The following is a 27,131-nucleotide window of genomic DNA, read 5'->3' on the forward strand; positions in this document are numbered from 1 at the left end:
AAGAAACACAGAGGTACATGGGCAACATCACAATAGTACTACTCAACACAAAAGATGCCAGAACTTAAGGCTCTCCTGCAACTCAGACACATTAATATTTGTGTAGTTATAGAGATATTTTCAATGCGACAACAATCACTCACTATACCACAGTTTACATCTATTATGCCTTTGGGCATTATGATAAACTATGGGGGAGAATCTGTGCTTCTCAGACATATTACCTCACATTAAATTACCCACAAACCAGAGCTGGAGCTTCTAGAGCTCCAAATAACCCTTAACAAAACCAACTATTACTTCATTGTTAACTATAGACCCCATCATTATTCCTTAGATATCATGTAAATTACTTAAACATCATTAATAGCAAATAAAACTACTGACTAGATGTTCTAATATCCTTGACTTAGTCCTTACTACCTTAGCACCTCTCTGCACCCCAGCCTGTATCTCCTTATCCCTAGAGACATATAAAGGAAATTCAGTCATTTCTCCACCAGTCCTAGTGGTACCACCTCACCACCAAATGAAACATTTTTGGGACTTTTCCAGTACAAACCTACTTCAGTGTGTACATGACTGATGGAAAATTCTCAGATGTCCTGTCCAAAAAGTCCCTACATAGAGAGCTGCAGCATTCACCTCCAACCTTTACCAGCACCTAAACAGTTGCATAAAAATATTAGTGTCCTTCTAATTTAGATATATATTGGTAAATTCAGGAATAAACCTCTCTGGTGCAATTCCCAAATTAATAAACTGTATAACAAAAGAAGTGAATAGTAAAACATCTCCAGTCCCTCAAGACTACAATGAGACATGCCAGCAAATCACTTAAGAACATTAGCAGAAAATGTAAAGTGGAATGCAAGCTTAAGGTTGCTACAGATAGCAAAGGATGAGCAAATCTTTCTTAAGTTATGCCAGGAAAATAAGGAATAATGTCCAGGAATGCAACATACTAATTTATAACAATATCAAAAATTCTGATCCCAGTGATAAAGTCACTATATTAAGCAGGCACATTTAGTGCTATCTTTTCCCCACCTATCCCCACGGTTTCCTTCACTGTCCCAAAAAAGATGTTTCCTCTAAAAGTCTTAAAATCTCCATCAAAGGCTAAAAACAAAACTACCATTTAACCACACAGTATATGTTGGCATTAACAAAAAATAAGACAAATGCAAAGTAAGACCCTACATTGTCCATTGGATTGCAAATTGCCTATCAAATATATGTTTAGTTGCGAACATAATTGGTACCCTTTCTCAACAAAAAATAATGGTAACTAGTGAGATCTGTGCTGGGTACTCTCCTGTTTGGCATTTATTTTGGATGTCTAAGCCCATATCCCAAAAGTTTGGCTGCCCTGTTTCCTGATGACTGCAAGCTGGTTAATATTATCTGTTCAACCACTGATATTAAATAGCACCAGCAAGGTTCAAGAGGCTTGAAAATGATTTCAAGTAAATTTAAAAAAGTGTAGCATAGTAACATTTGGCAAAATGCTGCTCCCACATCATACATTATAAATGTTACTGCTCTGCAGATAGACACTGTCATAAGAGACCTAGATACACATGTGTACAACTATGTCTCTCTCTGTCTCCGTCTCTCTCATTCAGTTATCATGTTTCCACCAGAATCAGGAGATCCTTCTATCTATCTCAGATAATTTCCAAGAATAGTCTCCATATCCAAAGAAGTCATCATTCCACTGTATTCATCTTTAATCAGGCCATTATCAAATACAATGCCCTGTCTGGTATTATAAAACCTAGCATATTGTTCATCTGGAAAGGATTCAAAGATATCTGACCAAGTAAATTTAAATTAAAGACCTGAAATTATTCAACTATCCTGAGGGATCAGCACAACTCTTCTTACACTCAATACCCTACACTGACTGTTCTGAGGTGATTTATGTCTCAATTCTTGATTCGTGAAAGACCTAATCCTATGAAACCTGCTATTTCTTTTTAAAACCAGTGGCTCTGCAAAGACCCACACTACAGACCTTAAACTTGCCAACAACTAAATAAAATTTGCTGAAAGGATTGTTTACTAACTCAGTTTATTCCCAGTCTATGGAATGAGTTACTACTACAGGTCAAACAAAGTTTTCCTTTGGCTAACTTTAAGGGTAGTCTTAATGGATGGATGGGTTCACACAAAATTTACTATAGGGTTTTCATGTCAGGCCCTACTCAGTCTAAGAGCTGAGTGCTATAATGCACTTGAAAAGGATAGTATGAACTTATAAGTGTGTCTACCTATAGGTGTGTTTGGTTAGACACCTTATGGTCCCCATGATTGCTTCCTATGTTCCTGTGTTCCATAAGGCTATATACATGGTCATTTTTGTTTCATTTTCTGAAACCACATGCAAGAACACAGAAATGGAAATCAATGTATCCAGTACTCTAATGCTCATGCTTTCCCGCCTAAGACAAGAAACTCACAAACGTTTACATTATACATGTAAAGCTCATTCAGTAACTTGGTTGTAACATACTAACCTAGTACTAAATGAAAAGAAAAAAAAGACTAGAATATCTTCTTTTTGGAAATCTTGCACATAACAACAGCAGTCCTGGTGATGCTACACACATTAAAATTTAGAAAAACTGCTCAGTTCTGGAAATATCTGTAAGTGACAGCTGGTAGCAGCATCACATTCAAATAACATGGTCAGAGCACTACCAAAGACATTAATAGGGATATCAGAGTCATCAATAGAATAAACTATGCCTGCTTCCAAGTTCAGAGTGAATATATGCTAATGTTTGCTTCTCCTTTAACTCTTATATGGACCCATAGCAACTGGTAACCTTAAAAATAGTTTCCAAATTAGCAGCATATAATAAGATCGCAAAACTTTCACCTTATTTACCTCCTTTCACACACCAGTGTATAGTACCCCAAATGCCTCATTATGACTGGGAAAAACAAAATGAAATATTCCCAGCTAACGTTTACTCAAAAATGACATTAAACCATCTCTGGTGTAGCACACAGCAGTATGACATATTTGTTTTAATCAATACTTACCAGATGAAAATAAATCACATAGCTGTATGAGAGTTAGAACTCCCAACTGAGCTGGAGTGTTTAGGATGGATGTGCTCACCCAGGGAGAAAAGGGGCAGCCTGGGGCCATCCAATTCCACAATGCCTTAGGGGGTCAACAATGAAAAGAACGGTCGAGGATCAGCATGTGGCCACCCAGCTGCTATGGTGGTAGTTTCATCATGAGTGTGCCAGAGCTCATACTCACACAGGTAGAGCACTGTGATTCCCTTTCAAGTACAAGTCACACCTCTTCCACCCAAGAGAGGGTTAGGGTGTACCTGATAAACACTTATTGCTAGGATATTAGCAAGGACACAAGCAACCTTCATAGGGGCATGAATGATTACCCTTTTGGATGTCTCTTTCCTGTATTTTGGGAATACCTAGTATAAGGAGCAAATGGACAGAATTCATTTGTGAAAATGTTGGTGGTCAGCATACACATGGGGCAAAAATCACTTTTATAGTCAATGTGCTTGCGGTTAAGGCAGTTTCAAAGTGTGTCCAAAATCTAGAGTTTGGTTTTCTTTTCACTTAGAATGAGTATAGGCTCGCTTAACCATTAAAGTAATATGTCCATGATTCTTTCTACAGTAATAGAAAATAGCCTAGAATTATTAGGTATGCTATGGCATGTGATAGTTCTTTTAGGTATATAGATCACAAGTTATCCACAAAAGGTAATCTATAATCTTTAATTCTATTGATTAGGCTCTTAGGTGTCTTATACGTTATTCAGTTAAAAGAGAATTCGAACTCTGAGGCTCGGTGCCAGTTATACATTCATAGGTATGATGCTTATTTACTGCCTTGGTGCAATTTGGACACTTTACAATTATGCACTTGAAATGATTAGCAAATGTTTTAGCTATGTCGAAGTATGTTGAAAAATTACATTTGTTATTTTTTGATTATTTTATGTTGCCAAGCAATTTTTAGTGATATTCCTGAAAGTTTAGATATGTGTTTCTTTTTGTTTAGGAAATGTAAATAATACTTTTCCTTAGTGAATTTGATTTGCTTTTTTTGACATTTGTTTCTAGTTTCTTTACACTTGACTATGTGTCATTTTAGGCTTTTTATGTCCTCCAGGCTGATTCTCTCACTTTCATGAGTTTTCGTGCTGTGGATTCAATCCAAAGTAATAATGTGTTTTTTGTTATGCTCTACCTGGGGTATATTTATCCAATAAAGAAGGTTCCAATGCCATGGATCAACTTATTCACACCCCCACCAGGGGTAGCAATATCCTAGATCTGGTTATTACCAACATGGGCAACGGGTGTTCCACACCAGAGGTCAATTCCTCGTTGGTCAGATCCGACCACAAGCTAATCACCCTAGACATCCACACCCCTCCCCCACCCTACCCCCATTAGGGAAACCACAGTAAAAAATTTCTCCAAAGCCAACTTTACGCTTCTTAAGACAGAAGTGGTAAACTTCACGACACACATGCTGATGGACAATAGAGGTATGACTGCTGAATCCTACACAAATGCACTTTATAAGCACTTACACGAGTGCAGGGATCGTGCAATCCCTAACAGAACCAAGATGCTATCCTCCAAAAAAAGGAAGCCAATCTGGTGGTCCCCTGCTATAAACAAACTCTACAACAGAAGGAAGAAACTGTTGCAAAAAAGAGTAAAATCCCATGATTGGAGAAACTCCCTGGTCAGCCTCAGTAAGAAGCTGAGATCCCTTATAAAATCCTCCAAAGCTAGTTATGTAAACAAAATTGCCACTGACTCTAAAGACAACCACAAAGCATTCTATAGCTATGTCAAGAATCTCAATGGCAACACTCAGATCTGCTCTGAGTTACAGCATAATGGCACTAAATATACAGAACCAACTGATATTGCCAACATCCTGGCAGATAGGTTCAGTGCTAACTTTACCCCTCTGTCATCCCCTAAAGGGCCCATCTCTATACCAGAAGAATGCAAAGTTCCTGTAATCACGGCTACACAGGTAAAAAACACACTCTCCAAAGCCAAGAACACAGCATCCATGGGACCTGACGACATCGCAGGCTGTGTTGTACATGAACTACAGAACGAACTGGCACCCCACCTAAGTACCATGTTCAATCATAGCCTCACCTCAGGCTATGTGCCCACTGAATGGCGCACAGCAACAGTTATCCCACTCCAGAAAGGGGGAGCCACCACAGACCCCGGAAACTACTGCCCCATTAGCCTAACGAGCCTGTCTGCAAGGCTATGGAGCGTATCATCATGGAACTTATAAACAATGACATTGGTAATCTCCAAACTCAGGACCCCACCCAGTTCGGGTTTGTAAAAGGCAGATCATGTCTCCTAAACCTGAAAGACTTCTTTGAAGCAGTCACCAAAGCCGTAGATGAGGGTAAGGTGGCTCACACAGCCTATCTAGATCTCGCCAAGGCTTTCGACACCATCCCCCACTCTGGAATTATAGATAAACTCACTAAACTAGGTATAAATCCCTATGTCACAAGATGGGTTGCCAACTGGCTCACTGACAAAACCCACACTGTGAAAGTAGCAGACTCCAAATCCAACTTCAGACCAGTGACAAGTGGAGTACCACAGGGTTCAGTCCTGGGTCCTCTCCTGTTTGGTGTCTACTTCTCTGAAGTACAGGCCAACACAGAAGGTCTTTGGCTAATGAAGTTCGCAGATGACTGCAAACTAGGAGCCATAATCAAAACTCCAAAAGATGTGGGCATCCTACAAAAGGGCCTCGCTGAGACAGATGCCTGGTGTCAAAGCCATGGCGTCAAGCTCAATGCCAAAAGGTGCATTGTCATCCCTTTTGGTAAAAACTCAGTACCCATAAACTACCACATAGGTGGTAGTCTACTTAACACCGAAAGTGTGATAAGAGACCTTGGGACACAGGTGGACAGTAGTCTCTCCTTTGATAATCACATCACCACAGTAGTCAGGAAATCCTATGTGGCACACCTCATCACAAAAGGTTTCTCATCCAGGAAAAAAGAGGTCATTGTTCCCACAGAAATACCTCACAAAGAGGATTACCGGCCTCAAAGAGATGCCCTATGCAGACCATCTCAAAAAACTGCAGCTTTATTCCGTTGCATATCGCCTACTCAGAGGCGATCTCTGCCTAACACACAAAGCTATGTCAAACCCAGAGCTTTAAGACATGCTCCACTTAAAGAAATCCCAATCCCTATGAGCTACATGCTCTAGGGACCTAAACCTCGTCACCACAATAAACAGAACATGCTGGAGGGATAGATTCCTGTCCCAGAGACTTCCCATACTCTGGAACAAACTACCTATCTATATCAAACAAAGCTCCTTATTAGCACTCTTCAAGAAAAATCTTGATGATTGGACAGGAGATAGGAAATTCACCCCGGGGATCACTTCTGTGGCTCTGCTTGACAGTGGCACAGGAAAATAATTTTCTTGGGTGGTGAAAGCCAGGGTACATTTGGCTAGGCTTATATAGGCTCTAAGGCCAATAGCCTAGTACCTACCTATGAACCTATGAACCTATTACTGAGTAGTGTTATAACATAATTTTGTCTTAACTCAGTTTTCTGCACTTTATTTACCCTTTTTATTTTAAGAGAAAGAGAACTGAGTGATACTCACTTGACGTCATTTAGACCAGTCACTATGTGAGCAGCCACACTTATATGGGATTTTCTTTGTTGTATTGCAAATCAAGAGTCATTTTCAGTGTGTTTCTGTGTATCCTTGCTGGAGAAAGCACCATACCAAACTAGGAAAGTGAAGCATTGCACTTGTAGGCTATTGCTTTACTTTGAATCAGTTTTTTGAATTGTATTTGCCCTATATGATTTAAAGGGTAAGAACTGAATAATGCTGCATGGCAGTGAGCGGGACCATGCTCACTCATCACCTCATACCCAATTTTCTATTAACTAGTTTTGGGTGGTTTAGTCCACTAGTGCTGTTGTAACCTACATGATTCAAAGGCAATCAAGCTGCAACACCAAAACTTTGGATTGCTACCTCTAACAATAGACTCTCTCAGAAATATTACTTTTAAGTGAATCCATTTCTTTGGTAAACTCACCATCACTCTTTGCTAATCATCTTGTTCAGACCATTTATAGTTTACCTCATTTTTTTCTGAATGTAAAAGTATTACATACTATTAAAGTCCAGAAATGGATTACTTGCTATTTTTCCCTCTAGATCTTTATTATATTACTTCTACTCACTGTCTCTTTAGACAACTCAAGGTCAAGAAAATTAATAAATTAGGTGGCAACATAGAATTTCAGGTTAAGAAGATGAATGAAAGAACACAGGTGTTTTTGAAAATTTACTAAATCCTATTGTGTTCCTTCGCAACATACTCCTCAACTGCTATGAAATAGGAATAATGCTATGCTTTTTGCCCTGAGATTTATCCTTGATCCTCCTAGATTTATGATGTTCCTCATAAAGTCAGACCTTTTCATGGAAGCATACTTTACTGCATACATATACTAAGCCTATACAAATATTCAGTACCACTAACCACACAAAGCTAAATAAATAATGTCCTTTTAGTGTAAAAAATAAGAAAGTACTACTCTTTCTGACCACCTGATAGGATTTCTAACATAACAATGTCCTGATCAAACATTACTCACTTCAAATTATTTAGATTGTTTTCCATATGCCCTACAATTTCCACCGGGGTGGTGGATTTGCTTTAATAAATAAACATGTGCACACCCATACTGACATGCACAGAACGCTAATATCTAAGCCCCACAATGTGCACACATCTGTGTGTGATAGTTCTGATTACCATACTCAGCTAGAGAGCATGACAATGATGAGGAAGCCTAGCCCGCCCCCCTGAGGAAAGTCAGAAAGCCCCTAGCCACCCATATTCCCAACCCAATCAGCCCTCTAGTTTCACAGATGGTGGCTATCATTACAGGCAGTATCTCTACCTCTGTGCCAACGAGTTAGCTTAGGACTCTGGGAGACATTGCAAAAGTACCTAGTAAAGAACACTAAAACAGTACAAAATGGTTAGAGGATTTTTTTTTAATTTAAAGATCCCATATATTCCAGAAGAGTAGAAGCAAGTGATAGTGAGTGAAATAAAAGCAAATGAATTGTAAGGAATAAATAAATGAAAAAAAAATGCGCAGGTAATGGTGGACTTCGAGGGGTGTGTGTTATAAGAAGTGGAGGTTAATAGTGAAAAGCATTTTAATAGATTTATTTTACTTTAAGAGCATTCACTGATGAACAACAACAAGGACAGCCCTTAGATCATAACAGAAAGCAGAGCATTTGTTAAGACAGCAGGGTGCAATAGAACAGTGATACTACAGATGCATCATTATGACAGCGATTTTCATGAACTACAGATTGTGCGTACAACAGCTCATCCTCCAACAAGCTGCTCAGGGTCTGGGCCTGTTTTTCAAACCTGTAGACTGAATGATAGTTAGGGTTACAAATTCCTTACTATTGAAGCCAGTCATTATTCACACGAGTTTAGACTGAACAGCTCCTCTGCTGTATCAACAGTCATAATCTTTTACTATTCGTCTAAAGCTAATGAAGTCCAGGTTACTTGTGGAAGTACTAGCAAATGTTATGGAGCTCAGGTTTTGAGTCTAAGAAATAATGTCCATGTAGTCCAAAGTGGCAAATGCCCAAATGTCAGTCTCAGGTAAAAAAAATACTGATTAGATTAAGAATATATAAACTGAAATTTAAATTAGGGGATCCTAATGGGCATCTTACTGTTATAACAAAGAGCTTTATAGTTTAAATTCACTGTTTATCAAAACAAATTTCAATGCAACAATGCCTTTAAGTCAAAAAGTAACTAAATACATGATACAAAATTAGCCATCAAAAGGAAGAAGGAAATAAAGGATTTCATATAATGAGTACTGATTTTAAGCCAGCATGTTTTTTCCTCAATTACCTGTCTAGCCAGGCCAGTAAATTCTTGGCAGCACCAATAAGGTCAACCACAGAGGTAAGAAAATCATTTGGAAGTCGTCGTGAGGCTCTTCCATCATAATGGCCACTTCTCCGTCTACCTGTGATGAAGTTCTGCAGATTTTTGGCTGAGGCATTCAGCTTATGAGAAAGAGTTCTTAGGTTCTCAGTTTCTAGCCCATAATTCTGAAATAGAAATCAGGAAACATTATTACTTCTTTGGTGTTGATGAACAAATGTTCATGATATTTTTTTCATCTGTTATGCTTTAACTTTACATATTTAAGTATGTATGCAAATTTCATGCAAGTTCATTGCAGCAAATCACTACAGATAAATACTCTAGTTTTTCCTAATAACTTTATCAACAAATAGCATTACATATATTTTTTATGTATATGGGTATACATAAGATGATCTGACTGAAAAATATCACACCATCATTCATCAACAAAACTGAATGTCACATGCATTACTGATAGCCTAAAATGTATGCTTCATAAAATTACACCTGGAGCAAAAAATGAAATAATCTTTGTTTTTTCAAAACTATGAAGTCTCCCTCTCTACCTTATGTATGTATGGTAAACCTAACCCCATCATAAACCCACAAATTAGTTTGCAAAAAAAAAAATAATAAATTAATGAAATGGCAGATTTGGTGTTTAGTAATCATTAGGGTTAGGGTTTAGTGATCAGAACAGAATTTTACTTGTTTTGTTTTTGTGTTCAGTTTTTTTTTTTAATTGTTTTTTGACTGGTAGACATCAATGTTTTTGTTATTGGATGTTTTGATATACAATTGTATATAAAGGAAGTGTGTTCCTTAAGAAAGATAAGTGTTAGTTTTGGTTTCTAATGCTGAAAGTTTTGGTTATACCAAAAGCTTCAGTATTAGGTGGTTTGTGTGAATGTGTGTTAGGTTTACAGTAAGAATTAAGATAGGAGATAGATTAATGTTTGTGCATTTCTGCTACTGTTTGTGGAGTGTATCTGAGTAGACAGTAAGTATTTGGGTTGTTAATGTCAGATATCTTATACATACCAAAAGTTTTGGCTCTGGGGTGGGAGTGTGTGTGTGTGTTTGTGTGTGTGTGTATGTGTGTGTGTGTGTGTGTGTGTGTGTGTGTGTGTGTGTGCATGTCTGTGCCTCTGTGTGAATGTTTGTAGGTGGGGGTTAAAGAAATGGCTTGGCAAGTGGATCGGTTTAGTGTTTTGCACCTTTAATTTTGCATGCTATGTATGTCTCTGTAGCTTGTGTACATGTAGTTTTAGGAATCTATTTTCTGTGGTTATGTGTAGGGTTAAAATTAGTGTTGGGGTAGGGTTAGGGTTAGTGGTGTACGGAGTGTAACCTCCTGCCCATCCTTACTAATGCATTCTAACTCTAGCCCTACCCAGGCTTACTAATGCATACTAATCCTATCCCTGCCGCTTCCTGCACGTCCTTACTAATGCATGCTAACCCTAGACCTGCCCATGCTTACTAATGCATGCTAACCTAGACCTGCCCCTTCCTGTCCATGCTTGCCAATACATGCTAACCCTATCTCTGCCTCTTCCCTACTTGCCCATGTTTACTAATGCATGCTAACCTTAGCCCTGCCCCTTCCTCCCCATCCTTACTAATGCATGCTAACTGTAGCCCCTATCCTGTCTGTCTTTACTAATGCATGCTAACCCTAGTCCTGCCCCTTCCTACCTGTCCTTACTAGTGCATGCTAGCCCTAGACTGCCCCTTCCTGCCCATGCTTACTAATGCATGCTAACCCTAGCTCTACCCATGCTTACTAATGCATGCTAACCCTAGCCCTGCCCCTTCTTGCCCATGCTTACTAATGCATGCTAACCCTAGCCCTGCCCCTTCTTGCCCATGCTTATTAATGCATGCTAACCCTAGCCCTGCCCCTTCCTGCCCATGCTTACTAATGTATGGTAACCCTAGCCCTGCCCCTTCCTGCCCATGCTTACTAATATATGCTAACCCTAGCCCTGCCCCTTCCTGCCCATGCTTACTAATGTATGCTAACCCTAGCTCTGCCCCTTCCTGCCCATGCTTACTAATGCATGCTAACCCTAGCCCTGCCCCTTGCCAATAGTTCAGACATACTTCTAGAAAATGCTATTCTACAGAATAATATTAAATGGTATGCCTTCAGCCATTTTTGAAAACATTCACATTCCAGTTCAATACAGTACAATACATATTTCAGTTTGAGGCTGCATCACTAAAACAATGTCATTATGCTAAGCTGTCCAGCTGATCTGCTCACAGTAGCTCATTAGCTAATACAATGAAGGAAAACATTCCCATGGTACAACATTGCAGGCCTTACTTCCAAAAAATGTAGCAGTTCTTAAAAAAAAGTTTCATAAGCACTTGTACCTATTACTGTATTTAAAATGTGCAAAAATTGGTCAGTAATAAGCTAAGTAATTTAAACAGTGTTTTGTTTCTTAGCACTAGAGAAGATGCTCTCCAGATGACAGACTCACCCATCTCCTCTCTGGTGTTCCCTAATCACTTGCCTTAAAGATTTGAGGAAAAAACTGAAACAAGCAGATCTGGCAGTCTGTTTCCACACTATAACTATGAAAGTTATCTGACATGTTTTCTAATCCCTCTGCCTTAAGGCACAAAACGGAATGTTTACAAATTAAGTATTTCTATTGACATTAGCTGCAGGGTTTCTTGGAGGCATAGACTGTTTACTTACATTTATCAGAAAGGCTCACTAATCTATTATGGTCCAGGCAATATAAAACTGACTCAACACTACCTCTCTCATAGATTAAATAACTAACATTTCTCTTCCCCAAAGAGGACATTTCCAAAGTCCATGCAAATCATAGGAAAATTAAATCTGGTTAAACACGACAAGTTCAAATAATCATGTAAACATACAAGTCTTGAATAAAAGAAGATGACTAAAAACTACAACAAAAGTATTTGGATTATATCATTATACTTATTAAAGAGTGTATGGACTGCAGTATATTAGTCTAATGCCTTTTTTGTTATGTCATTAGATGATGAAAAAATAAGCAGATTCCTCAAGCTAGTTTTAAGAAAGCTAGAAATATGGACTTTGGTAGTCTTTTAATCAGTCCATGTAATGTAAAATGAAATTTATTTTCATTTAAAAAAATAGCAGGCAGGAATACCACATATATGAGTCCTTGAAGTATCACGATGGTGAACTGCATGCCCTTGAGTTTCTGTTCATTTGCGTGTGTGTGTGTGTGTGTGTGTGTGTGTGTGTGTGTGTGTGTGTGTGTGTGTTTGTGTGCAAGTGTGTGCATTTGTTTGCATATTTTATTTTTTTTATTTTGCATTTGTTTACAGGGTTTGTCCAACTGGGTTTAGTCAAAAAGTCCTTTTCAGTGGAGGCTCTGGGAAAAAAGCTCCAACGCATTACAAACACTGTTAAACAAACATTCAGTACTATACAATACATATATTTTATCTATATCTATATCTATACCTATGTCTATCTATAAATATCTCTGTATTTATATTTATATACACATGACCCTGCATATGATTTTACACTTTGTTAACTTCATTGTCCATACTGTATGAAGCCAGTTTTTAATAATGACCATGAAAGGTTCCATTACAAAAATGAGAAACAAATACAAACTGTGGATTACAAAAAAAAAAAAAAAAACAGAAGAATAGGTAACAACAAAACTAATACCCCAAAAAGGACAAAATTATCACAAAAGTTATTTATTAATAGTTAACTATGGATTACATAGTTGAAACCTATGTTTTAGAGCAAACTAGGAATTTTAAAAAGAACCAGAAGTGTTTATCTCATCCATAATATTACAGGATGGATTACATTGGTTAAAGAACTCAAAATCAGAGCATAACCAAAAGTGATACACAGCATAATGACATGAATTTTAAGAAGATGCTCTGATCCCATGGAGAGATTAGTCCACACTTATTTACCATGTAAACCATAGAAGATATACAAGATTCAGTAACTTACAACTAGTGTGGCAGAGGAAACCTGGACATGTTAATAAAATGCTTCCTGTGCTAAGGCTACAGAGTTTGAATCTTTCCACCTTCATTTTCCTGCACTGTGACCTTGAGCAACTCATTTAACCAGACAATGCTATGGAGCAACTGGGAATATGACAGAACAATATTTAGTGCCAGACTTATTAAATATGGAGATTATATAGTATCATACGAGGGGCAGTTTGAAGAACTTATATTGTAGAGTAAGAGGGATTATCTGAAACTAGAAGATACTCAATGGGAGAAAGTACAACAGGTGGGAGACTACACTGCCAAATGCCTATTTCTCAGACTGTTATTGAAAGACAGTTGTATACCTCACCCTAAGGTCTTAAAGGGTTTGCATCACATCAGAATACTACACATATGCGTACAAAGATCTTAAAACAGAAGCTTGAAGCAGATGATGAAATGGGATAAAAATCACTCTGGATTCCCATTGAATCAATGTATTTGTTGAGTAAATAGTAAGTATGGGCACAGGGAGAGGATCTGGAGTTTAATATATTAACCTTGTTGTATGTGGGGAAAGTTTATCTATCTTCATGTGCCATGCTGACAAATTAAGCTGTTTATAGCTTTAAGCTATATTAGTTATGTAAATTGTACAAATAAAGCTGCTCTCAATTACTAACCTAATACTATTTCTGTCAGATAGCTAACACTGGCAATAATCACTGATTTTCATGGCAGAAGGGTGCCATGACATCTCAGATGCTAGACTTTTTATAATAGTAATATGCATCTTTTTCATATTCACATTTTCTTCTTGGTGTTATTTCATCTCCTGTTTGTTATGCTATCAGCAATGCTGCCCATTAATATAGCCAAACTGAACTTATTCACCCAATTCAGTTCATGATATTCACTGCTGTCCTGCGCAAGTAATTTATGCTAGGCCTACATCAAATCAGTGATATTTAGAGAAAAGCTCCTTATATTTTTAGATTTAGGTCTTATTAATAAAAAAACATTACTGTATACTTCCCGGAAATGAAATAACAATGTTATGTTAATTCTACAAAACGATCATGAAAAAAGGCTACAAAGAGACATGCTAAGATCAAAAGAAGCTTAACCTAAAAAGAATTGTGACACAAGCATGATACATTTCATGATGAGGCGTGATTTTCCTTTCTGAACAGATTGAACTGTAGAGGGTTACTGTATAATTTATCAAGTCCATGTTAAGCAACGGAACATTTTAATCAAGAATTGTTAACCTATTGTGGAACCGATGCAATGAGTGTAAATGGGTAAAGCCCTAACTGCACTCCAGATGACCTGGGTTCAATTCGCAGCACAGGCATCTGAGGTGCTGATAGGGAGGGAAAGACATTCATCAAAGACACTCTGTGCTGGGAGGTAAGGTCCACAGAAGAGAGTAAAATCAGGGGTATAATATACCACCGTTCCAGCAGCAGATGCAGTTGCCAGCACCATGCCCCAGGATGTCGTTAATATCTACTCTGGACCTAGCTCACATGGAGAAGTCCAGGGAAGGAAGGAGGAGGAGTAGGTAGATCCACCAATGGACAGGGGCACAGGGATAGTTGGAAAGAATGAAGCAGGGATGGGGGGGGGGACTGTTATCCCCTAATGAAGCTGTGTAAAACCAGAACTGATTATATTAAGCAAGGGAGACTATGGGGTGGAGTACCCTACATGAGGGTACAGGAAAACAAAGTCTTGGTTAATAAAATGTCATACAAGTATGCAATTATTAATTTACTTACTGTTTTTCTGTCATGAATATTACTTATTTAGCTTGTAAATCCTCTAGGATTAATTAATTAGGATCTTTAGGAGAAATGGCAGTGGAATTTTTAACCAGATTATTTAATGAAATTTTGGAAAGTGAGAGGATGCCTGAGGAATGGAGAAAAAGTGTTTTGGTACTAATTTTTAAGAATAAGGGTGATGTGCAGAGCTGTAGTAACTACAGAAGGATTAAATTGATCAGTCACAGCATGAAGTTATGGGAAAGAGTAGTGGAAGCTAGGTTAAGAAGGGACATGATGATTAGTGATCAGCAGTATGGTTTCATGCCGAGAAAGAGCACTACAGATGCAATGTTTGCTCTGAGAGTGTTGATGGAGAAGTACAGAGAAGGTCAGAAGGAGTTGCATTGTGTTTTTGTAGACTTAGAGAAAGCATATGACGGTGCCTAGAGAGGAGTTCTGATATTGTATGAGTAAGTTGGAAGTGTCAGAGAAGTATGTACGTGTGGTACAGGAAATGTACGAGGGTAGTGTGACAATAGTGAGGTCTGCGGTGGGAGTGATGGATGCATTTAAGGTGGAGGTGTGATTACATCAAGGATCAGCTCTGAGCACTTTCTTATCTGTAATGGTGATGAACAGGTTGACAGACGAGCTCAGACAGGAGTCCCCATGGATGTTTTCAGATGACATTGTGATCTGTAGTGAGAGTAGGGAACAGGTGGATGAGACACTGGAGAAATGGAGATATGCTCTAGAGTGAAGAGGAATGAAGGTCAGCAGGACTAAGACAGAATATATGTGTGTGAATGAGAGGGAGGATAGAGGAATGGTGAGGATGCAGGGAGTAGAGGTGGTGAAGATTGATGAGTTTAAATACTTGGGATCAATAGTTCAGAGTAATGGTGAGTGTGGAAGAGAGGTGAAGAAGAGTGTATAGGCAGGATGGAGTGGGTGGAGAAGAGTGTCAGGAGTGATTTGTGACAGACGAGTACCAGTAAGAGTGAAAGGGAAGGTTTACAAGAGGGCAGTGAGACCAGCTATGTTATATGGGTTGGAGACAGTGGCATTGACAAAAAGGCAGGAGTTAGAGCTGGATGTGGCAGAGTTAAAGATGTTATGATTTGCACTGGGTGTGACGAGGGTGGATAGGATTAGGAATAAGTATATTAGGGGGTCAGCCCAGGTTGGAAGGTTTGGAGACAAAGCCAGGGAGGCAAAATTACATTGCTTTGAACATGTGCTGAGGAGGGATGCTGAGAATATTGGGAAAAGGATGCTAAAAATGAAGCTACCAGGTAACAGGAAAAGAGGAAGGCCTAAGATAAGGTTTATGGATGTGGTGAGAGAGGACATGCAGGTGGTTGGTGTGACAGAGCAAGATGCAAAGGACAGAAAGAAATGTGGCGACCCCTAACGGGAACAGCTGAAAGAAGTTGATGATGTATCTAACATCTATGTACTATATACAATAAAGATACAAAGGTACAGTCCTGGGATTATTTATTAATATTTAAAATGTCAGACATAAAACCTTTAGAGCTTAGCACAATAATCATGATGCTAAATGACTTGGGGTTAATATGTACTGTATAACTGAAATATGCAAGCTGCAGGCAGAAGTATCTTACAGGTACAAATGACTGGTTAGTCTATTTACAGCTGTGTGCTCCTATAGCTAGGTGTTCTCAGACTGAGATATATTACCTGAGACACATTACTTTAATTTCTATGAATACTCTTTTTACACGTGGCTGCATGTTTGTCTAATGGCCATAGATGAGTTTAGAAATGTAAAATATATTTAGGCAGTAACTGTCAGTAGAATACTGAGTTTATCTGTTATCTTGAAACTGCTAAATTTGCATTCCTTCATTAGATATAGTTTTAACTATAATAAAAAGAAAGCCAGACTGTGATATTTGTAACTTTTGTGGGAGGGCATTCCAGATAATAGTCCTTATTTTGTATAAAGCTTGTCTTTGAATTAAAATCTATATTTTACAGGGAATCTCTTGCCCATAGTGACATATCTAGTGGAGGACAATAGTGACGGCAGACGAGCTTGTGGATTGAAGAACAAAGAACAAGGTGGTCTGAGATTACCTGATTTGAAGTGATACTTCAGAGATACACAGTTAAGGCTCCTATACATAGCAGAAGCAGAAAGGTATAATTCAAAGTAGAAAATGATGATGAAGCAGTGGGAAAATTCAAGAAATAAGGAGAAACAGGGATTTTGAATGCTAATCCATAAGGAGAATAACAATAACCATACAGAATATTATATTTGTAAAATTGCAGAAAGTATTCTAAGAACTAAGCAACACAGAAATGGAGAAAGGAGATAATGTCAATAGGGATGACTGCAATTAGGGATCCAGACAATAGGCAAGAGGAAGCTGGAATTTATTAGAGAAAACTGGCAAAGGAACCAGGGTATTGGGGGCAAATAACTAGAGAGGGAGAGATGATAGAATGGAAAGAGGCCAAGTGTACATTTGTACAGGTTACAGACTGCCTTCTCTATCAAGGATTGATATCAGAGTATAGACAAAGCAAATGCAATAGGGAGATCCTAAGTGAAAGACCAGCACTGGAAGTGGAATCTAGAACAGAAACTGCTGTTAAAAAATGATAATTAGCAAGGCATACACAATATTGCATAGTAACTATTAGAATTAATCAGAGGAGGTTAGAAAGGATTGGGAAAAAAGACTGGATAAACAATTTACAAAGCAACAATTGAAGGCTCTACAGTATATATGGCTTCCAAGTATACAATAAAGTCTAGAACACTTAGGACTTTTGCTTGGAAGTGTTTGCATAAGTATTTTTATACCCCAAGCAGACTCCAAAGAATTTTTCCTCAGGTGTCGAAGGTGTGATGGGGAAAAAGAGATAATTTGGAGCATATTTTTCGGGAGTGTAATGAATTGGCAGACTTTAACAATTCGCTGCAGACTATTCTATCAGATATAATTGGTGAGTAAATTGTTATAACTAAGGAAATAATTTTTTAAGCAGGGATACAAGATCTGAATTATCTAGACAGAGTAAGGCATTACCGAGTTTAATACTGGTGGCTACCAATAAAGCAGTTACTAGAAAATGGAAATCAAAATTTAAACCAACCATATTAGAAGTACTGAATATAGTAACAGAGATGAAAGTACTAGATGTGGCATCTTTTGAAAAGGATAGAAGCAAATTGTAGTTTAGTGGCAGTTTGGGCAGTTTTTCCATCCCTTTCAACTTTCTGGTTTAAAAGCCCACGTTTGCACAGGTTTGCACTTGTTTAAGCTCCGCTCAGCAAAGCCGAGCTGAGGTAAACTATTACAGGTGCCAGAAAGTCTGCTCTTCAGTTTTTCCCTTAGATCTTGCTAGTTCTTTCTCTCTTGCACTTCAAATAGCCTAATCACGTTGCACTTCAATAGGTTTTTGTAGCAATTATTATAGCACACCTAAGTGCCATCAGCACTAGTCGCTCTTCATGGAAATAGCTCCAGTACTTAGTAGTTATGACCACCCCTCCTGGCATGATTAAAGAGCAGTTCCCTGTGCTTTCTCCAATTAAACTGGTCCACTTGAGCATTGTGTGGCAGTATAGCAACACAGACAACCCTCTCCTCTTACCTCCCAACACTCAGACTTGTGAGAGGTGCACTTATATCACCAAATTGGAAGCTATGCACTCTCCAGCCAAGACTGGTCTAGCTGGTCAAGAGGGGAAGGTCAACACCTGCACCACACCACATGGAACACATAGCCCTCCGGAACACCCATTATCACAGCTCTCACATAAAAACACAAACCACACATCCACCTTTGCTGTGGCACTTAATAGAAATGTAACCGAACAGCAGAGACTTCCAAGACAGCAATGCACTTGATCACCACAACACAGCACAAACCACAGGACACATAGCTCACCTCCACAGTGTGCCCCTCAACCTAAGACCCTAAGGCTAAACACACTGACCAATACACTAATCATAGATGACTCAGATGTCCCACTCACTTAGGTGTGAATAAGGAGAAGGTAACAGTCAGCTATCAGGTGCCAGAATCTGACACATAACATATGCACTCAGGTCAATCCACAGCAAGTACAAGTATGACTCTGTCATTGTCCATGTGGGTGTGAATGACCTGAGACACACTTCCCTGGACTACATGAAAAGAGACATGGTGGAGCTCTTGGATTATGTGGCCCAGGCAGGTATGACACTAGGCCTGAGCAGTATCCTACCATTACCCAGAGTAATACCGCAGTACAAACAAAAAATGATTGACTCCAACAACTGGCTACATTTCTGGTGTCATTCTAAGGGGATCCAGTATCTGTCTGCCTGGGATGACATGATTGACAGACCTCAATGCTTTGCCAGAGATGGCCTGCATCTGTCACCTCTGGGTTTCCAGGTGCTGGCTAAGGCTCTTGCCACCCCTATAGTGCCTTTTTAGGCGGTGTTTCAAAGACCAAATTACCACTGTAAAAGCTATAAATATATGCAATCTGATGGTCAGGCTGCTCAGCACTAGATGTCTAAATCTCAAGATGCACTCGCTCGAAGCAATCCTCAAAATGGAGAACATCAAAATTTGTGCTGTAACAGAGACCTGGTTTAAAGCAGCACAAAGCACCCCTGTACTACCAGGCTATAACTCAGTCCACACCTTTCGGCCCCGAAACATGGACCGAAGCTCCATAGATGGTGGTGTCTCCATATTCATAAAGGATATGCACACCTCCAGACCAGCAGCCCAGCATAATGCATCTGAGATTCTTCAGGTATAACTAACATTGGATAAGACTGCAATCCAGGTCATAGCATGCTATAGGTCCCCAACCATGTCCCTAGACTCTGGTTCCATGTTCCTAAGCACCCTGGAATCTATCAAGGTCCAACCCAACACTCTCATACTAGGAGATTTCAACTACCCCTCCATCAACTGGCAAAACTACTACTCAAGCACCAATGCACTGGCTCAGCGCTTCCTGGAATTCATCAGTTCCAATGCCCTGGACAAGCTCATTCTTACCCCCATTAGAGGAAGCAACATCCTTGACCTGGTTATTACTAACATAGGCAACCATTGCTCTACACCAATAGTCAATTTCTCCCTGGTTAGATCCGAGCACAAACTAATCACCATGGAAATCCACATCTCACCCACACCCCCAGCAAAGGTATTCACCATGAAAAACTTCTCCAAATTTGACTTTGGACTCCTACAAACAGAGGTGGCTAACTTCACAGCACCCATGCCAATAGAAAATAGATGCATGACTACTGAATCATACACCAATGCACTGTACGAACACGTACATAAGTACATGGAGCTAGGCATACTCAACAGAAACAAGATGCTCTCCTCCAAAAAGGGAAGGTGGTCCCCTGCCATTAATAAACTGTACAACAGAAGGAAGAAACTGTTGCAGAAAAAGGTGAAGTCCCAAGGCTGGAAAAATTCTCTTATTAGCCTCAACAAAAAGTTGAGATCCCTCATCAAAACCTCCAAAGTCAGCTATGAAGGCAGAATTGCAGAAAACACTAAAAACAACCATAAAGCCTTCTTTAGTCATATCAAGAATCTCCATGGCAATACCCATGCTTGCTCTGAGTTACTGCACAATGGTGCCTCCTATACTGAGCCAACAGATATTGCCAACATACTGGCTGACAAATTCAGTGCCAACTTTAGCCCCCTCTCTCCTCCTAAAGGACTAGTCTCAATACCGGAAGAATGCCAGGCACCCTGCATTACTGCAGCACAGGTTAAAGCTGCATTGTCTAAGGCCAAGAATACAGCTTCCATGGGACCCAACAATATCTCTGCCTGTGTTCTACATGAATTACAAAGTGAACTGGCACCACATCTGTGTGCTCTGTTCACTCAGTCTCACCTCAGGCTTTGTCCCTATTGGATAGTGCACTGCTGCAGTCATCCCTCTCCATAAAGGAGGAGCTACTACAGACCCTGGAAATTATCACCCAATTAGCTTGACGAGTCTGATATGTAAGGCTATGGAGCTCATCATCATGGACCTAATTAACAAGGATATAGGGAATATCCACACTCTAGATCCCACACAATTTGGTTTTATGAAAGGTAGATCATGCCTGCTCAACATGGTTGACTTCTTTGAGTCAGTCACCAGAGTGGTGAATGAAGGTAAGGCAGTTCATACAGCCTACCTCGATCTAGCCAAGGCCTTTGATACCATTTCTCACTCAGGAATTATTGATAAACTCACCAAAGAAGGCATCAACCCCTATATCGTTAGGTGGGTTGCAAATTGGCTCACAGATAGAACACACGGTGTGAAAGTAGCGGACTCCAACTTAGACTGCCGACCAGTCACAAGTGGAGTCCCACAGGAATTGGTTCTGGGTCCTCTCCTGTTTGACATCTACTTCTCAGAAGTCCAAGCCAACATGGAGGGACTCTGGCTGACCAAATTCACAGATGATTGCAAGCTGGGAGCCATAATTAACTCCCCAAGTGATGCACACATCCTACAGAAAGGCCACACTGAGACCAATGACTGGTGTCGAAAACCATGGCATTAAGCTTAATGCCAAAAAATGCATCGTCATCCCCTTTGGAAAAAACTCAGTTTGCATTAATTGCCACATTGATGGGAGCCCACTGAACACTGAAGGAGTTATAAGAGATCTGTGGACACAGGTTGACAGCAACCTCTCCTTCGACCACCACATTGCCACTGTGGTCAGAAAGTCCTTCTATGTGACACATCTCATTACCAAGAGTTTTGCATCCAGGAAGAAAGAGGTTATCATTTCTCTCTACTCTTCCCTCATTAGACCACTCATAGAGTATAATGCCCCATTTGGCATGTACCTCACTAGATATATGCAACAGCTGGAGAAGCCACAAAAGTACCTCACAAAGAGGATCCTAGGCCTTAAACACATGTCCTACATGGACAGACTCAAAAAACACCAGCTATTTTCTGTCTCATATTGTCTACTAAGAGGCGATCTCTGCTTGACTTACAATGCCATGTCTGACCCAGCTCTGTTTGAAATGTTACATCTGAAGAAATCCTAATCCTTCCACATCACACATTCCAGATACCTCAACATCATTACCACAATCAACAGAACATGCTGGAGGGACAGGTTCATAATCCAGAGACTGCCCATGCTCTGGAATAGACTTCCCATACATGGCAAATAGAGCACCTCACTGGCCCTCTTCAAGAGAAATCTTGATGAGTGGATGGGAAACAGAAAGTTCACCTCGGGGATCACTCCAGTGGCTCTATTTGATAGAGGCACTGGGAATCAACAACGGGCAGCACAATACCAGGGCACATCTATGGGCTAGGCTTGTAAAGGCTCCAGAGCCATTAGCCTAGTACACACCTATGAACTCGAAAAAATGCAAATTATGCGAACAATGCATGCGGAATAGTGTTTTAGAGGAGGACTGAGGTTTAAGGGAGGGCAGGAATTGAATAAGCTATGTAATGTCCAATTGAAAATCACTGTACAGAAGATCATGCGTGATCTTTCTTGGGTGGCGTAAGTCAGGGAACCTTGTTGGCTAGGCTTACGTAGGCCCTCGGGCCGATAGCCTAGTACCTACCTATGAACCTATGTATAATGTTTACAACTGAAAATATGTCAATATGATTTGTTTTCATTTATATAAATGTATGAGTGCCTATATCCTAAGTTATAATTCAATAAAGATTTTTTTTGTTTAAAAGAAAGTTAAAATATTGACCTGGCCTCTAGTGGCAAACATTTGACATTTTGTATGGTGGCACAGTGGTGTTCACCCAGGTATGACAAATAAATAGCTGAAGTTTGTTTTCTTCTGTCTCTAAAAGAATGGTATTATAGTGAGAGTTACAAGAGATTAAGGTAAGAGCATATTCAAATATAGACAGTATGACATTAATAGCCAATGATTTTATTTTGTTGGTAGTTGGTTGATGAGTAATACTATAAGGAAAGTTTATCTGAGTTAGAACTTTATTTTTTTGTGTGTTTGGTGAAGGACAAAGTTTGATCTAGTAGAACTCCTAGTTAACTTTGTTCAGCTGTGTTTGACAGATGGGTGCCCTCTTCATCAGCTATAACAATGGAAGGAGATGAGGTTATTTTCTATTATAGAATGGGCAAACTGTACAGCAGCACCCTGACTGGAGAATGAATGTTCCTTAGCAGGCTACTAATGTACAAGTAATGCTCACTAAAAATGAGTCTGCCACTTCACGGCAGCATATCAAGCTGCCATGGACATCAGACTGAGAAAACCAAATGACTGCCATTATTTTAAGCTCTCTAAGTAGCACTTTTGCTGTGTGTAATTATGTCTGTGTGTCAGTGTATGCGTGCATGTCAATGAAAGTGAGAGCGAGTGAGCCATTATTTTACACTCACTAAGCAGCGCTTGTAGTGCATGTTGCTCTAGCTTCCTAACAAATTACTTTAGTTGTATTAGTATTACTCTAGTCACTTTCTATAGCCTTTTGTAGTTTTGTTCTTCATTGATTGTAAGGGCTATCTTGCATTCTCTATATGCTTTATCAGAAGCTGTTAGTTGTTGTAGGTCATTTGTCAGCCAAGTGTGCTATCTTGGTAGATTTTCATCTGGTTCTAAGGGGGAATAGTTTACCCCATATAGGTATGTGGAGGTTGTAGGGAGCTACAGTGGAGATGTCTGAAGAAAACACTGAGGAACAGTCTACACTATCCAATTCAAATCACAGTCATCTTCAGTACTGTCTTGAATGTTTCTAGTGAGACATATATTACTATTGGTTTTGGATAAGAATAGTTTCCTACTAAAGGCTACTGTAGTGATGACTCATAGTAGGCAGTAATACTTGCAGGGATTTCACTTTAACAGGACTGTCATGATTATGACATTGAGGACTGTCAAGACTGGTCCTCCATATTCAACCTCACTAGTTCCAACTCTGCTTTAAACTTTCCATCAAGCAAGTTGCAGTCTCCTCTCTAGGCAAAAGGAGACTCAGAATGCAGGAATGCTCACTAGGAAAAAAACAGGATAAATTTAGAAACAACAGGAATCCAGTGTTCAGATATACCAAAATTAGCTAGAGTTAAAGAAAACATTCATGAGAGCAACCAGTACTGCAAAAATGTCTTTCCTAAGAAATGTGTAGGAGAGACAGACCAGCAACCCAAGTTACTCTTAGAAAAAAATAAAGGAACATACAGAAACTACTGTAGAATCCTCAGAGCTTTCCTCCACATAAAGAAAACCAAAATTTCATAGCTTGGTAAGCAGTAGGTTAGTTACCATTGCAGGTCATTTTAAACCTAGTCGACTAACAGTTATACTCCCCAGGCCACCTCTGAAAAAAGGCATTGTTCAGTCAGAATTTCAAAGTAAACTAATGCCAATAATAAAATAAATAAATAAATACATTCATGCATACATACATAAACAACAAACAAATTATTGGCACTTCCTAATAGAAGCTTTAAAAATATAGAAGGAAAGTTTCCTCCTTACTGAACCCAGTCATTTCAGCATAATTCTTCCTGGCCCTCTCAAACATCTTCCTCACAACTTTACACACTAACAGTTTAAACCCCAACATTCTATTTTATGCAGATTCTTGAAAAACAAGTTAAAAACCCCTTACTGAACCACAGCGAGAAAAGTAATACATCCTTCTCTGTCTTTCTAAATTTGATATTTATATTTGTAAAACTCTTCTCAGACATCTACAATTGATTATTTGCTTCATGGGCCTTCCCTACCCAGTTCCATCATACACTCATAAATCTTCTTTCTTAGAAACTCCATGCAAAGGAGTGCAAGAATTTCAGATTAATATATATCCTTTGCCACTTACACAGCTTTTCAAAAAAATATCTATAACCATGTCCTAAGCCACATTAACAAATATGGGCTTCTATGTAAAACCCAAAATGGCTTCCACAACACCATTAGCACAATGACCCAATTATGCAGCAGCCAACAAAATCTTCAGTAATATGGATGAATCAAGATTAACAGGTGGATTATTCATCGACATAACCAGAGCAATTGAAACACTTAACCATTACCTCAACAGGCTCATTAACTATAATATTGTTAGAGTTCCAAAGATGAGCCTGTTTAGCTTATGAAGGAGGAGGTGGATTATTCACAGACATAACCAGAGCATTTGAAACACTTAACCATTCCCTCCTCCTTCATAACCTAAATGGGCTCATCTTTGGAACTCTAAAAATATTATAGTTCCAAAGTTACCATCAAGACAGAACATTCCAGGAATACCCAAAAAGTTTTATTAATTCAAGGCTCCTTCAACAAAGGAGTACAACAGAATTCAGTTCTAGGCCCTCTTCTTTTCCCATCTTTCCTTCATTGGTCTAATCCCCAATGATCTCCCCAATCTGAACATTATAATGTATGCTGATGATTCCTCATACTTGAAACTAGCAATAAACTTCACAGCTCCATCTGAAGCTGCAAGAAAGACAGCTTCAGAAAGATTTGCAATGAAACTCAAAACAAAAGGTTACTTATCAACACCTTAAAATCTAAAATTATGATCTTTGGAGTACACGAAAAGATTCCTAAGCACGCCATCATTTTATGGAAGCAACCTAACAGCTATGACTGAACAAAGATACATTGTCCTCACCCTTGATCCCTAATTATCCTTCTCCAAACATACAGACATTATCAAAAACAAAGCACTCCCTCAGCTATAAAATATCCCACTTACTAATGCCTGTCTCTCACCAAGTAATGTCAAGGAATAAGTTAATCAAAAAAAATGAATATGATATTCCATTAGTAACTTTACACTCAAGCAGAAATGCATACAAAATAGTAAGAGCAATTAACAGTCTGCTGAGCTACGTTACTTGCTAACTAGTGAATCCATCATTGCTCACTCTTTTCCAAGGTAAAATATCTATCAGTGAATGAAAGAGCAACCCTCTTAATATTACTACTACTGTCATCCCACATCTTTAAAGCTATCAATTTGGGCTATAGCCCCCATTAAAATTTATGTTGCAAGTTAGACACTACAGCAATGCACTGTGGAATATAATTAAGGACACCCTTTCTTACTTAGATTTAAGATGGATTTGGGTGAAAAGGCATTTGCAAAGCTTGCACCTGCAATCAGGAAGCAACTCCCAACAGAAATCTGATAGGAATATACTTTACACATGTTCAAAAGCAAGCTGAAAGAGTCCCTTCTTAATGAACGCACCTGTGACTAATGTTAAGAAAAGAGTTACGCACACAATGGAAATAACACTGGTCACATTGCCACAGTATTGACATTAAGTGCAATATTCATGCTTCAGTCACTTTTAACTTCCTCAATATGCACTTGATTGTTTTTGCTGCTTTAACAAGAAAACTCTATTGTAAATATTGAGTTGTTTCTCACAAATGTGATGCTTTTGAAATCTGTTTGTAGCAGCAGTTGTAAAGCATAAATCATTTATCATAACACACCATAAACCCATGATTAAATGAAGATAGTGCCAAATTCTGTCAATCCAGCCATTCAAAATATTGTCTATAAAAATTTGCAGCTGTCTTTTTCTGTATGCATTTTTGAACTGTTCCACTTTAATTCTTGCCTTCAATATTACATATGTACTTCTAATTAACCATATTATCTTATCAGGGGAGCACAGTGCTTACATTGCCTTACTTGTAAAATGTCAGCTTATTCTGTCAAATAGTTTCTCTGCATTGAGATCAACTGACAGCAGTTGTTTTGTCTTAGATTCTGCTTTTGTCTGGATCATCATTGTTCTGTTAATGTTGTCAAATGTTTGCCTCGCCACAACAAAGTCACACTGATCCATATCTATCAATTTTGTCAACACCTTTGCCATTCTTTTAGGCAGCCACGGTGGTGCAGTGGTTAGTGTTGCCACCTCACAGCAAGAGGTTCTCCGGTTCGATCCTCGGCTGGGTTGCCTTCTGTGCGGAGTCTGCATGTCCTCCCTGTGGTCGCGTGGGTTTCCTCCAGGTGCTCTGGTTTCATCTCACATCCCAAAGACATGCTGTAGGGGGATTAGACACTCTAAATTGGCCCTAGGCATGAGTGTGCATGTGTGTGCCTTCTGTGGAACTTGGGTGCCGGGCTGGCAACTGGACACCATAAAACTCCACTACCAATCATGAGCAGACAGGTGATCCGCTGTGGTGACCCCTAACCGGGAAAAGCTGAAAGTAGAAGAAGAAGTCTATTCAAAACATTTGTTGAAATTCTTTATTTTATCATATTTCTCTTCCTACATTGTAAAAAGTTTGCTTTTCTAACTTCTGTGGTATATCTGAATATTTGTT

At 39.1% G+C, this 27,131-nt stretch overlaps 1 protein-coding gene across 1 annotated transcript in view; it reads right to left on the bottom strand.

The window, feature by feature from the left end:
• The window catches only part of LOC122789837 (connector enhancer of kinase suppressor of ras 2-like), a 2,725,661-nt gene that overhangs the window by 1,280,517 nt on the left and 1,418,013 nt on the right, over positions 1–27,131 (bottom strand). Inside the window, exon 3 of the mRNA XM_044057275.1 lies at positions 9,010–9,212. Coding sequence (XP_043913210.1) covers positions 9,010–9,212 — 203 coding nt within the window. The remainder of the gene's footprint in view (positions 1–9,009; positions 9,213–27,131) is intronic.

Source organism: Protopterus annectens, chromosome 15.part0 (assembly GCF_019279795.1).
Source record: "Protopterus annectens isolate FY-2018-M chromosome 15.part0, PAN1.0, whole genome shotgun sequence".
NCBI lineage: Eukaryota > Metazoa > Chordata > Ceratodontiformes > Protopteridae > Protopterus > Protopterus annectens.